This window comes from Thunnus albacares, chromosome 3 (genome assembly GCF_914725855.1).
Source record: "Thunnus albacares chromosome 3, fThuAlb1.1, whole genome shotgun sequence".
NCBI classification, from domain to species: domain Eukaryota; kingdom Metazoa; phylum Chordata; class Actinopteri; order Scombriformes; family Scombridae; genus Thunnus; species Thunnus albacares.
The window spans coordinates 6,123,348-6,139,184 of record NC_058108.1 but is presented as its reverse complement, the minus strand read 5'-3'; the positions used below and the strand labels follow the sequence as shown (position 1 = coordinate 6,139,184).

Sequence of the window (15,837 nt, the reverse complement as noted above, 5' to 3'; positions counted from 1 at the left end):
AGCTTCTGTCCAGTAGCCTACTGATGATCTTATACCCTCCCTGTACCCTCTTGTACCCACCCTGAGAAAGTTCACAGGTTCTATTACAACCTTGTTCAGGCAATTAGTCTTAATTGGAGGTCACAGGTGTAATCACTTTTGTTGCACTGAGGCCTGTATTTTCAGTTTAGTCTATCTAACCTATTTGTTTTTAATTACAAATAAGATCAAATACCCTACACTTCACACTAAAAATACTACAATTATTGTAAGATGATACAATTTTGAATCACTTAACATTTTAGTGATATTGCACAGGGGTGTGCTCAGTTTTGTTATATAATGTACATAGAAACACTCAAGCATATTTGCAGGAACATCAGTCACATGTACAGTTACTGGTCAAATATGTATAGGGTGTTGACAGAATAACATGAACACCTGTGCAATATAAAGCAATCCAGTACAATAGCCCTAAAAAAATATTTTAAGCTCATGTTTTGTTGAGACTGCGTCAGAGACGAGCTAATTAAACTGTTGATTTTGAGGGCCGCAGTTAATGGTTTATTGCAATTAAATTATATGCTGTAAAAGAAGACTACAGTTAAAACACAAGAGACTTTGCTGACAGGAAAACAGAGAGGGACCTAAGCATTTTAAAAATGAGAAAATATGTTGAATGAATCACAAGCAGTTCTGTGCTTTTTTTTGTTATGAAAAGCAAGGATAAAGGCTCATATGGCAACACAAAACCAACAAACTGTTTTTTAAATTATTGAAATAAATCTGCTGTGTTGTTACCTTAGCCTTGTAAGCAAAACGCCACAATGGATTCCCAATTCTATGATTTTTTGTAAAAGCCCTCACATTATGGTGATGTCAAGTCAACTACAAACAGACTGACAAAGGCACACACAGTGATTGAAGTTAACACATTATTGCTTTTAAACACAAACTGTTTAAATCATTGAATAAAGAATAGGTACAGTTTGTTTACAGAAGGAAATGCATTAAATGTGATGCTATAAAACAGTTATGGTCATTGCATCTGTAGAAGACCTTTGAAGACCAAGTGCAAATGGGATTTAAAGGAGGAAGGTTGTAGTGGGTTAAATAGTCTTGTGTATAACTAAAAACTGCCTCTTAGAAACAAATGAGGCAATTAGGCTATTATTAATGAGCTCGGTGTCTGATTACCATCATGAAAATGAAAAGGTTGGTGAACGGGGAGTTTTGGTTTGTGTTCATCAAACTTGACCATCAATGAACTGTCAAATCACTGCAAGCTGCAATTAAATGTTTCTTTCTTTTATGCTTGTATAATACCTTATCAGTTTATCTCTGATAAATCATCTGGTAGTATGTTATTTATTCTCTATCATCTGAACCTGGTGATGTCACAGAAATCCCACTGCTGAACTGCACCCACTAAGTTTCTGAGTTCCTTCACGCACAGAATGCACCTGGAGAGCAGTACCAGGCGAAGTAAAGGAGCCGATTGCATAATGAGCTGCTGTCTTACGGTGTGTTCACACATAGGGATACAAAGTAGTCTGTAGTCTCTGGCCTCTCATGAATTGGCAGTTCTGTGTGTGTGTGTGTTGCATTGAGCATGTAATTTACATACTCTTCTCCGACTGGACAGTTGTTTTCTGATGTAGCTGGTGTACTAAGGCCACATTCAGACCAAAAACAGTGCAAGGGGCTGCGGTGTTCAGGGCGTGTTGTCTGAGGTAGCGGTGAGACAATGAAATATGATCCAAGAAATCGAGTTGGAGTTACAGAAAAGACTTATCAGGAGCCAAAACACTGTAAGGCGGTCTATAATACTCATAGACGGGATTTTACAACTCTGGAAAGTTAACACGGCGGCAACTGTGTTATCTATTGTTGTGATGCTCATAAGGTAAACAGTTGCATACGGCGTTCATGTTACAAAGTAATCTACCAGGAATATACACTTGCATGTATGTGACTGGCCAACGCAGTGCCTTGCTGGATAACATTGGGTTGTGTTGTGGCAAAAGTTGAGCCTGGCTCAACTTTTTGCTGGATGGCTGCTGCGTTTTTTTGCCGAGCTGGGTGCGGTGGCACCCCGCTGCAAGAATGCAGTGCCCCCATTCAGATGAATGGGAGGGCTGCGTTTTTTCATGCACTGCTCTTTTCGGTCTGACTGTGGCCTAATGAGCCAGCAGTGCTGGCAAAAAAATAAGCTTTGTGGCTGCAAACTCAATAGGCTCTTTTATACAGAGATCATGCATTATAGCAATAAAGAAGATCCATCATTAAGCTGTTTTTTACTTTGCTTTTTTACACTGAGCCTAATAAAGCCGGCATAATGCTGCCCCCATGTGTGCTTTAACATAGCATGCCGGTGTTCCGGATTCAGAGGTGTGACGTGTAACACAAAAGTGTCAGCTCCCTGCCTCACCATGCCAGCTGTCCCTTTTACACAGACGTCGATCTAGCTCTGTGACTACCTCCGTAGCTGGCTTATCGATGGAGCAATTCTGCCCCCCCACCGTGTCTGTCACTTTCATAAAGAACAGCAAGGTGGAATAAAGGCACAGCATTCCCATCTTGAACAGGTTGTGTAAAAGGTGCTAATGAAAACCACAGCACACATTTGCGCAACACCATTTTCTTGGTAAATCTGGCACTATATATATTTTGAACATCTCTATTTTACAGAATCCGGGGTTGCTCCATTGAACACCTGAGCTGTACTGAAATCACTGCAAAGCACAGCCTCATGTGGCATAAGACCTAATTACAGATTCTTTTCTTCAGTGTGCTCTGCATACTGATCCATATAACTGAAGAAAACCTGATGGGGTGCACAAACAAAGGCTTTAACATGAGTAGATACAGAGAAGAAATTGAGGCATCCTCTTGATGATATGGTAAAAGACATGATATGCCGGTGTGACGCAAACACTCTCCACACACAGCAATAGAACTGAACTATTGAAGGCAGCAGTTTGGGGCGGTTGTAGAAAGCTTTATGATAATACAGTCATGATGACAAATAGAGACCTATCAGTGTACACTGTAGAATAAGACTGTACTGAAATGGACTGTATTCTAACTACAAAAGTGGACTTTTCCAGGTCCTGCAGGGATTGCACACCTGTCTGCAGCAACAGAGCACAAGGAACGGGTGTAGCAGGTTAAATAGACCACCTTATTGACATTTTTCCTGCTTGACTGATTGATATTAAAGTCACACTAGCATATATAAGATAAAGGTACAATATTTAACAGGATTAGCATTACCAAAACAAGAAGTCTGAGAGGTTGGATGCTGAAAGCTCAAATCCTGTTTTCCTTGGCCTCCCACTTCGAAATATATAGGCCAATATAGGCCAATCAAACATGGAGAGAAGTTAGGGATGCATCTGTCTGTCTATATGACCATGTGGGAATTTGAGAAAAATACATATATCCATATAGTATATCTGTGTTTCTGTCTCTTCTAAAATGATTGGTTATGCAACTACATTTGGTACCTGTGTGTGCGTGCGTGCGCGTGCGCATTAAGGAATTAAACTGCATCAATGACCGTCATAAAATGTGTTTACACCACCTGCACAGACAACAAGAGTAGGTGTGTTTGCATTTCAGCAGGTGTGTGTGTGTGTGTGTGTTTCATTTAGATGTAATCAGATGGGCAGAAAATAAAAAATAAACTGTGCGTGGACAAACAAATATTGCTCTGCAGCAGGTGCGACCTTGGACCTGCTATTTCCCATGGGGATGAGTACAACAGCTAGGATTGAACGGTATCATTACCCACACACATACAACACAGCAGTCCAAGTACACACGAGTACACAAGCAGACAGAGAAGTAGACAAACACAAACAGAAACATCTAGCCTGCCAAACAAGTACACGAGTAAACACACACACAGACACAGCCTATCATTAGGGGTTGAATTTGGAGCAAATCAGGCAAGGAGGTGAAGTTAAAAGAGGACAATCACTTGTCTTTGTATTGTCTGTTTGTTCAGTCCAGCAGGCAGCCTCCCTATGGAGACTGCACACAGATGACAAAGCCTTTGGTGTTGAGAAAATAAACGTAGCAGACAAACAAACTTGAACGCTGCTCCAGACACATAAAAAGGTGGCTTCCTTGGTGTTGTGTGTAATAAAGTGGAGGTGCAATTGTGGTGAGAAGAACTAAAGAAATTTGCTGCAAAGATGAGCTGTTGTATATTTCATAGTGTTAAATTGCTCAGGATGATTTGCATTTCGCAGAATCATGTTTCAATTTATGTCAACACATGAAACATACACACATAAACACATCGGTGAAAGGATACTCAGGAGAAGGATGATGTGAGACTCGGCCACAAACTGAGCCTGACTGCTTCCATGAATATAACTCTGTGGAAAAGGGAGACAGACAGACATATTAGTTTAAAATCGACAAAAGGTTACATCCTCAGTGTAGGTCCAAATTGAAGAAACAAGAGAAGAAAGTGAGGGAACGGAGGGCTGAGCTATGAATGATGAAGAACAGGATTGTAGGAGATATCCAGTGGAAACAATGGATGAAGAAAAGTAAGGGTTTGTAAAATCACTAATAAAGATAAATCATAAGCTTTTATGACAAATGTTTTCATTGTTCATAAAGTTACAGAAAAAGTAAAGACCATAAGACCCATCCTGTACCATCCCAAAAAAAGAAACTGGCTTAAAAACCTAAAATGATGCCTCCCATCTCTTTATCTTTTGAGTACAATGACTGTCCCAATTAAAGGCAAATGTGGACCTTGGTTTTTGGACTCAGAGCCAAAATGGCATCCTGTTCCCAGCTTAATCATATCTTTTGCTTTATCATGATAAACACAGTAGAACTAGAACAGACTGGCCGGTAATTTGTCCTCTAATGATATGTCTCATTGCAGTACGGGAGCAGCAAGATGCTTTTGTGTGTGTTTGATGCACCCCTGCATAGTTTTGTCAAATGTATGAGCAAGAATATGTCATTTGCGTGTGTGTGCAAATCAGTTTAAGAGTGCATGCATGTGTGTGACTGTGCCTGTGTGTTGTGAGTCATAAAGAATTCTTCCATCTAGTGCGTAGGTGTAAAGAGGTGCTACCTTTTCACTGAGTGGGCAGGGAGGTCAATCTAACCCTACAGGAACACTCACACACACACTCACACACACACACACGATCGTAGTAACGTATGTTCACTGCCCAACCTCTAAATTGAGACTCACACGGCTAAACTTGCCACTGTTGTACAGTTCTCTTCTAATACATCTATCCTGCATTAATGCTGTTTCCAAATCTATCAATGAGCAAAACAGGTATGGTACACTGTTGTCAAACAAATCTCTAAAGATCTGTTTTATTCCAGAAAACAACACAAAAATGTTCTAACCTCAGTCATTGACATATTACCAATTTATCCCTTCATACGGTGACCTCTGAGCCTTTAAACTTTGATGTTTTATGCAGGGACTGAAGACGCAGCTGGTGAGTAATTCACTAAAGGATGAGGATGCTCCGTTGAATGATGCTAATAAAATCTGTGATACAGAAAGTAAGACATCTGGATGAAGAGTACTGGATTTATAATATGAGCACAGTTGGTGCATGGGCGACATATTGTCTTTTATGTTTTCAATTACTTATTGACAACATACAAATATTTGTGTACCATATTTTTGACAAGTACAATAGAAGATGAAGCCACAACCTCATTCAGATTGGATGCTTTTATTAGCATTAGAGAGAAAATGTTTCAACGAGGTTGTATTTTTTACAGTGAAAATTACAGCCCATAAATTAAGTGGTGAAATTCTTTGAGTTTACTGGTGACATTTCTTTTGTTTCCCCTGCTGCACTAGTAAATATAAAACTGTGCACAATTTCACCCCGAATAGTTGTCTTTGTAATACCATGCATATGTCTGGGTATATGTGTGTGTTTATGTGCACAACAGTGTGTTCTTGCTTATACTTGCTTATGTGAGGTTGTTTTATTCAGTTCTTACTACTTCTTAGGGTTGTTCTTGTGTTAAAGGTTGAGGGTAGAGTTTAGCTTTGAATGAGTATATCAGTTACAGGTTAGGGAGGGAATTAAATTGTTATGTCCACCAGAATACCAACATCTGTGATATTGACTCTGACTTTTTGTCTGTAAATGTGTTGTAACTGGCCAACCAATATGACACATCAATGTACAGAGCACTGTTACAGTTGGTGCTGAGGCCACACAGCTCCTTTAAAGCAGAGGCAGTATGTATCCCACTGACGATGGTACTGAGCAGTACAATGTTTAGACCTCGAACTCTATATGAGCAAGCTTCTTTGATAAGTCAGTGGCCTAATTTGACTGCCATCTATCTGTGTGATGCGGGAGGGGAGATAGACAAAGAGAGACAAGGAGGAAGTCTTGTGGAAATGAGACAAATAGATGGAGAGCGAGAGGAAGGAAGTCTTTCAGTGTGTTTCACATTGTTGAATCCCCACTTATTATTAGCGTCTAGGTTTACGGCACATCTAGGGTCTGTTTTTCCACTTGACTGCCCCAGTGTTCATTTCGTCTTCCTATCAGACAGGAATGAGGACGGAAAGATGAATAGAAGATGACAAAGGAGGAGGAGTAAAGGGTGGACAGCTTTTTCTTGCTTCAGTGGAGAGAAATGAAGATTTTTTGCACTTGAAAGCAGACATAAAGACGACAAAAGACTCAAGCCTGAAACAGATACTTTTGTCTTCAACACAAACCTGTTGTTCTGCACTAACTGGGTTTTTCTTATCATGATGTTTTTTTATTGACTAAGTAACCTGGGCCTCTTCATTAGCGCAATGAAAAAAGTTTGTTCTGATTGTGCTGCACTTTGTTTGGAGGTTGGTGAGAGATTGCTTCTTGCATTCCTAATAACTACAAATGCCACTGCAAGTGCAACTCAGTGGGGTCATGAGGAATTTCTATTCAAAGAAAGCAGAATAGAAAAAAACAAGACCAGGTCAAAACCTAGTATAAAGCTGGACTGTGTATGGTCAATGTACCAAACTGTGGCCAATGTGTTACAGTAATTGTCAGTGGTAGTGTCTAAAATGTGAATTCCCGGATATTAAATGTTCATCTGCCATTTTCTGTAGTGGCCCCAGTAATATTTGTTGCTTAAGTGCACTGAAGTAACGTATTACACACTCCTCCAACAGTTGTGCAATCATGGCGTGGGAGTCCAGGTGCAGACTGAGGTAGGGTATCTGCTGGCTCGACTGCAGGACACTCTTAACGTGCGACGAAACTTGAATGAGCTGCAGTCAATGAGTGGAACAGTTGTAAACACCCCCTGAGGACGTAATAGAAAACTGTTCGCGCCAATTCATTTTGAAAGAGCAACACCCAAAGGAGAGACTCCAACACTCAGCCGGCCGAACAATGGTGTAACTTCATCACTCAGCGACTCAGTCAGTCACCCAGTCAGTCAGTCACTGACATCTGCGGTTATAGTGCTGGCCCTGCTGTTGCATAAAATGTTAAATTCCTGGTTATGTAAAGGTAAAAATCACTAGCACAAGGGTTAGGGCACTTGCTCGTCTAACACTGACAGTAAATTAATTTGGAGAAACACAAACACACAAGCATAGAAACATCTTACGCTTCAGCTTGCAGACAGACAATTCTTAATGGCATTTGGCTTTGAGAAATGCATGCATATCAAACTGAGGAGAGTGACTTGGGTGCTCAATGACTTGCATTGTTGTGAAGTACTATGGTAGCCTGTAAAAAGGTTTGACTTGTCTGTTGAAAATTGTGAAAATGGAACTTGGCAGATGTTTCGCAGGTTCTCTTTTACACTCTGGTAAAGCATTCATTTAAAATGGGCCTTTACTACTCTCATCTAAGCTTATACATGCACTGAGTTGCCAGTTTATGAGGTATATACACATCTAATGCACTCAAACACAATAGCTTTGCAATAAATCCTACCTTTATTAAACTTTATGGAGGTGGAAAAAAAACCTTAGAAACAGCTTTTTATATAATGCAATACAAGTCAACAGCACTACAAACTATAGCCATATAGACACCAACATAAATGCAACCTTGGTGCAGTGACTACACAAGGAGTAGATGAGGCAGGTTCAAGGGAATTGGGTAGAGGGAAAAAAAATATTATAAACATCACAAAAAAGCTTGGAAAACCATAGATTAACTGCATCTGTATCCAAGGGTGAAATTTTTCTTCCATTACTAAAACTAAACAAACATTACTTCATGCTATTTTTCAATACACTGCTCTCTGCATGTTACCTCCTCAACGTAAACAGAAACTGCAGATAGAGGATAAAAGCAAGAGCAGTGCTTGGGGGGATGAAAAATTCCTCAATCCATGGCCAGGCACTTCCAATTAATCTGATTGATTAGAATGCAGGAGGTCCATTCATTCGTGTGCAGTTCAGTGTGTGTGTGTGTTTCAGTGTATGTAGCTATGCATATGTATACTGAAAACTAGTAGGTAAATGCATGTTTGTGAATGAGACTGTTTAGGGAGAATTTGTCAGTGTGAAAGAAAGTCTGTGTGTGTTCACTAGAAAGATGTCCATTGAGGTGGTCTGGAAGTAAAAGCAGCCACAGCTCATTAAGTTAACATGGAGATGAATGGAAGAGCTAACTCAACAGTCACACTTTACATCTCGCTCTCTAGCTCTCTTACTTAATCAAACACACAGGTTACCTACATAGTCTAACTGATACACTGGTGAATATGCCCATGTAGTCACACAGCCTTTAAAATATGATTTGGTGATGAATATAGCCAGATATTATGTAAAGAAGGCTCTGTTTTATATATTATTTAAATGACAATGGACTGAGACAAATTAATCTGTTTAGACACCTATATATCAAATAGATGAATACTGTTTTCAATGCTTTTGACAGCAAACATACAGCAAAAGAACTTTGACAAAAGGCCTGTGGAATCAAAAGAGAACCTTCACTGATGTACAGCACATCTACAAAGCAGCCCTGTTCAGCTCTAACAGCCCTTTTCAAATATATACAGGGTCAATCGTTCTTGTTACCCATGTCTGTAAAAGCTTGAATGAATCCTGTGAAAAATGCTTGAATCAACCCACCTTTTATTAGCATGTGTCTCTCATCCAAACTGCACTACAATGTTTGACTACATGGCAAGGACAAGGGCATGCGCCCAATTACATGTCTTAAAAGCACATCTTGTTAAATTTTGATGATTTTTTTATTGACCTTCTAGCTGTTTTTATTCTTATAAATGCTGCCAAACGGTGCCACAGGGCAAGCTCAATAATCCAAAATCATAAAGTTATGAAGGAAAAGGAAAAGTCACAGAAATACCTGATTTGAACTTTAAAGGTGAAAACCGCTGTCCAGATATAGTCAGAGCTTCTCATGTGACTCACTGTGTGGCATAATACAGCACTAAACAAGTTGCTTGCAGTGGGAACAGTGGTGAATATGAATTCCATTGCACCAGGGAACTCAGTAGGTACCGTGCTATCAACCAATTAAAGGATGAGGCAGGCAATATTCTATATTTTTATAATTGTTAACAAATCCCAAATCCCCAAGAACATAAATCTTTAAAAACAGGTCAGGATTACATACTTTTTTTTTTTTTTTAAGGCTAAGCCATTTTCAGACCTGCCAACCCTTGACAAATTTTTTGAGTACCACTTCAGCGACCTAGATGCGTCAGATGCGAATCATTGCTGTTCGCACAATGAATTATTGTACACAATTTGCATACATACAGTGGTCAAACAGACAAATAAGTGAGGGATGCACTCATAGGAAAAACCTTGATACCATTAACAGATTGTTTACAAAAATATCTGCAGATGCCTACACTGTTTGTGGTCATTTAACCCTCTTTGTCCATTTGTCTTTCACCTGTCTAAACATAGCTTACCAAGGAACACAATTTCACTTGGGATACACACTAACCTACCACTACTGCTGCATTTATATAGTTTCTATTGTTTACACTTCCACAATAATCACACTTTAAGCCAATTTGATTTTTTGAAAATATGATTTTCAGCTAATTTGAAAAGATGTTGACAATGTATCTGTAAAACCCAAACCAGCTTAAACAGACTATTTTGTGGATATGGTGAAATAAATATTTTAGAGCTGGTTAATATGACTGTTCTCATTATAGGTAGGCTATTACTTAATGGTATGATAACCTAATAACAACACAGGCTGAACATCCCTCCTGACATATTGTACTTGAAATTTTCCTCGTGTAGCCTAAGTTATAGACAACACAGTACCAACACACACACACACACACACACACCACTTTCTCTCCTCAGTTCTCTCCTTCGGTATCTTCTCCTCACTGGCCAGGCCAGGTTACTTCTCATTTGTACATGTAACCAGGAGAGGCAGGTAGATGGCTAAGCCTTCCCTAAATTTACTGCTGGCTATCGTGCACCCTACACTGCACACTATTAAAGTTAAAACAATGAAAACACCTGTGTCAGCAATTAAGCTGTTGAAAAGACAGCAACATGTTATGTAGCCCTGAAGTTACCGGCAACCCGTTAGCTATGCTGTTAGCTAATGTTAGTGCTATTAAATCACAAGTGTTCGTGGTTAGAACACCTGTTTTGTCAGTCAAATGTATATCAAACCTGTGAGTGCTACAGCTCATTTTGTTCAGAAGAAATTGGACTTTCTAGTCAATATAATCTCACAAGCAAACGGGCATGTCTGAGAGCATGACAGGTGAAATAGAAATACATGGGCTTTACCAATTTGGGAGGCTTCCGACAGTAACTTCTAACTCCACACAGTGTGGCATAACTGACATTAAAAACTATTGTACGAGGTAAAACCATCATTTTTTTTATTGGTAGAAGAAACAATCATGCCAGCTGAATGTCTTGATTGGCTTAGCGACATTTTTTATCCATTACTTAGGTGGAAAACAAGATAACTGGCCTCTCTTTGCTACCTTAAAGTAACAACACATACCAGCGTACTTTGATGTCAAAATGCATGTCTACTACGTAAAATGCTTACAGCTCGGCAGGTCTGCATTTCCCAAAACAGGTGGGCACTGTAGTTTTTAGCAAACGCTACACAAAAATGAGTAAACATTGTTTATGCTGGGGACTACTTTCAGCTGCGCATTAATACACATTTAGTGACCTAGTGAGTATTTACATGTATGTAATAGGAACATGTCAACCAGGGCAATGTGACTCACTGATGTGTTTTTACTAGTTTTTGGACAATAATGGGGGTTTTAAGATTGGAATACACAGACAATACGTGTTAGCAGGATCTAGTAATGTTGGTTTTGTTGAGAATAGGAAAAATATTAAATATCAGCCGACTTACCCTTGAAGCCCATATCTTAACAGTCAGTCTTATACATAGACATGTTCATATTTTTTATAACAAAATCATATACTATCACTGTTTTTAATGTCATTTATGCCACACCATGCTGACACATACTTTTTCCCATTTTAAATAGCCTCACTGTGGCTTATAGTCATAAATTTATGCAGGTTCACATTGTGGAGCTGTCTACTACTGCTCCAATTAATCTGATGGATAAGGTTTTAAGAGCCACATGTCTGCGAATGAGGTCAAAGCAGGTCTGTTGAAATAACGTGAAGTTGATGTATATGTGAAAAAATCTGACTGACAGGTAAAAGAAATCTGTCTTGTATAGTATGGTATGTATAGAGATTAAACCTACTTAAAGTCAGTTGACCCAACATTGTTTTCACAGAATGAACCACCTGTTTTGGCAAACATGACTTATTATGCAATGAATATATGAGCATAGGTCATTGTACAAAATGCCAAAGAAAAGAGAAATCCTCCAGATGGTCTTCAGAAAATAAATGGTAAAAGGTTAGCTCAATCAAAAATCTAAATATCAACATTAAACACTATATAAAAATATATATCGAGACCCCCTCCTCCCCCTTTACGAGAATGAAGATGTGAACAGCCTGTGTGTGTCTTTGTCTATGCGCTCATTTGAATACACTGACATTAAAAAATTTTGTTCATATAAGAAATGCATGAAACAGCCCATTTATCAGAATTTGAAGCAAATGAGGTGTCTGACCAAGGCAGGCACATAATATCCACTTAAATATACACACACATACACTCTATACACAGAGAGAGACACCATAGGCGTCTCACATATCTGTTTCTGTGGCGATCAATGATTTCCTCAATGTCGCACATCCTATATGTTACGTGTCACAGAAAACCTACACGGACAGGAACAGTACAAATAAAAATTTAACAGTTGGCATCAATGGCAAGCTATTTCAACACTGATAACTCAACGCATGTGGGCAACGAGTATACTTTGTCCCTCCTTCTTTACTATTCTCTCTCTCCAAAACCAAACCATTGTAGTGGTAGCTGTTAATAGCTGTAGGCCAGATAACCTTTACAAATAGCTATATTCATCCTTTTCCATCCCGTATCATGTATTCGTGTGGATAGCGTGTGTGAATGTGTGTGTGTGTGTGTGTGTTTTGTTTGGTAAAGGTCAGGAGGCACTCAGACAGGAAGAGGGATAAATGAAAAGTCAACAAAGCAGAAAGAACAGAGAGGAGAAAGAGTAAGTAACGGATAGGACGAGAGATGGGGTGGAAATATATGCTTCATTTATATAAACAAAAGATAGGTTTGACTGTGTGCCTCTGTGGGAATGGGTATAATGATAGGCGATCCAGGAAGTGAACCTTGCAAGGTGCTCTGGGTAAGAGTGTCAGCTGAATACCCGCTACATAAAACGAGAGCAACAGCATGAAAGAGAAAACCCTGAGAGAGACTGAATCTGTAAACTGAAAAGTAAACAACTGGTACTTTTTGTATGTACGACAGAGCTCGGTTGTGAATCAGCTGAAAATGTTGCAAAACATTAAGTCGGACAAGTTGGGCTCTGATCTAAAGGGGTGCCAGCGTGGGCGGCTGTGGTGCCCCAGATCCTCACACCCCTTCCAATAACAGGTTGGTATTGATTCAGACCACAGTTTAAACACAAACACATTGTTGTAGCCTGTGCTGAAATTGTGCCTAATGCTGGTATTTATCCAGGGTCCTCGTCCATTTAACTCAAGCTGGTATTACTCTTGGCCATGACTAGAATACTCTGTAAAGCAAGATGCACACATTGCTTTCAAAAGTCTGACGCCAGCAATAATAAAGACTGTGTTTACAAAACGGGATTTAACAAGCATCCATCTAGCCACTGCCATGTACGAGATTCTTCTGTTGGTAGAAATAATGAAGGGAGAGACAAATGGTAAAATTAAATCCCACCTGCAACCTGAAACGTTTAGGACTGTTACTGTGATACACTGAAAAAAAAAAAAAGTCTGAATGGGAAAAGGTGAGTGGACGACAACGTGAGAAAAAAGGTCATATTGAATTCAGATTGCTCTTTAAAAATTCATAATAAAGTTAATGTGAAATTAGGTGATTGGGTAAATGATATTATCGTCCTATTTTGGGTGGCAGTGAGGAGATAAACTCAGATTTAATCAAAACATATGAGCGTAGTATTTTCTTCAAGCATGTTCACATTAATTGCATTTAGATACATCAACTCATATGCATTGAAACACTGACAAAACTAGTGTTTTTTTCCTTGGCCGTGATGCACAAAGAAGTAGTTAAGAAGAGAAGAGACAGTTAAAAACAACAAATGTGCACAAACAAGGATAAAACATGTCGACTGTAACAGTATGCACCCCTGACAATTTTTGCAGCACACCCAGACTGGACGGGCAAAATCCAGCCCTGGTTGGATATATTTATAGTTTTTGGATGATGCATTCATAAGATATTCCAAGTGAGCTAAAATAGCAATAAAATCATGTTTTATTGATAGCTATAGTGGAATTTAAATATTTATTATTTAAAAGAGAAACTGCAACACATCACTGATTTAATGTCTTTCTAAGCAGATCTGAGAGCATGTGGAAAGTGATTTATCCAGAACAGTAGAGGGACTATGGGCAGGTTCACTGAACCCTTCATTTGAACAAATATGGTAGTCTATTTTAGGTATTCAGGTGATGCTTTAAAATCTCATTATCTACTAACTGTTTATGCAGTTCAATGTTTACACAATCCATGGAGAGTTTCGTTTAATTACCCAAGAGTCAATTAAAGCCATTTAAAAGCTGTTTTCTTTATTTGAAAACATGTCAATCAGTAAAATGAAGTGACTTCTCCGTTCCTTAAGTTTTATTTATTTATTTATTTTTAATATATGGAAGGTTTTATCTGCTGGCAAAGAGCTGTCAAAAAGAGCACACACACACACACACACACACACACACACACATGCAAGCTTGTGACTTAAAGGATTGCTGGTTCAATCCCATTACTGTCTGAATAAATCTAAGGCAGGAGATAAGGGAACAGCACTTGCCACTCTCTTATTACCACTCTGGGGTACCCTTGAGCAAGGTACATGTAGTTAACCTCCAACTGCTCCTTTAAACCTTCTCAGTGGCCAATAGCTAAAGTTGTACTCAGGAATATCAAAGTGTGTGTGTTTGGGTGTGTGTGTGTGTGTGTGTGTACGTGGCATTCCCGCAAAAGAGCATTCATACTCCTGGATAAAAGTAAAAAAATAAAAAAACCCAAAAAGAAAACACACACACACAGTACTGTGAGAGCAACTCAAAATCCCTTCAGTCTAAAACTATTTGAAGGTATAATTTGATATTTCTATATCACTACATTCTCTATATGGTTTGCATTTTGCCACTACTTTTTCTCTCTATTTTACTTGCAAACCAATCTCCTCCCTTTGTTTTTCTTTCTTTCCTACCTCCAGGTGGTATGTGTTTAATATATGGTTCTTAATTAAAGTTTTCTGCTAAAAACAATGGTTCCAATCACTTTGTGTGTGGCTGTGGGTGTGTGTGTGTGGGTGTGAGTGCAACAGAGAGAGGAGAAAGAGAGACTGATGGTCATTGTCTACTGGTCTGAACAAATATCCAGCCTAAAGGACAATTTATTTCACTGCTTCACTACACTGTTCAATTCACTCCATATCGGCTCAAAACACACAGGTAAACACACAAGCATTCACTCTCTCAATCAAATGCACACACACACACACACACACACACACACACACACAGAGAGAGAAGTGTCCAGGTACAAAAAAAAAAAGTGGCATACCACACACCCTCACTGACACAGAGAACACACTGATGTCCTCTGCAAGCCAAAAGTCAACTATTTGCAGAGAGCCAATAAAAGTGACAGCAGTGTTTCTTTAAAATGTGAAAGGTTAGCAGTTATGTAGAGAGGGCTGCTGCCAACAGCTGCCAAAAGCCATCAACCAATCATGTGAAATCAGCTGGAAATATGGAAATGTCATCAGCCAATAGTGTGGAAAAAAGGAAGTGCTTGGTTGTAGTAAAACCAGGGGGGAAACATTGGCTTCACAAAAGGTATTCCCCATTGTAAGTGTAAAAATAACCCCCTCCCCCCACCCCCCCACCCTCTTTCAGGCTGAAACACTCAACAACATGTTAATATTTTAAATGATTATAATTAGATATATAATTAACTTCATCATTAATAACTGAGTTTTGTTGTGTACATGATTGTAACATTTCGAGTGGGTGAGTTTGTCTGAATGGTGCCTGCATGTTTGAAGGAGTACTTGTGTACGTGAGCTTGGGTACGGTTCATGTGTGTGTGCTTGTCTTAGTGTGTGTACATTTTTGTTGAAGCACAACTGTGTCTGTGTCCCATTACGTGTGTGTGTGTGTGTGTGTGTGTGTGTGTGTGTGTGTGTGTGTGCGTGTGTGTGTGTGTCTGCACAAAA

The 15,837-nt window shown here is 39.2% G+C and overlaps 1 protein-coding gene across 1 annotated transcript in view; it reads right to left on the bottom strand.

Moving 5' to 3' along the window:
* The window catches only part of tusc3 (tumor suppressor candidate 3), a 90,302-nt gene that overhangs the window by 17,881 nt on the left and 56,584 nt on the right, over positions 1-15,837 (bottom strand). The window contains exon 7 of the mRNA XM_044345979.1: positions 4,304-4,367. Within this exon, the coding sequence (XP_044201914.1) occupies positions 4,304-4,367 (64 nt within the window). The remainder of the gene's footprint in view (positions 1-4,303; positions 4,368-15,837) is intronic.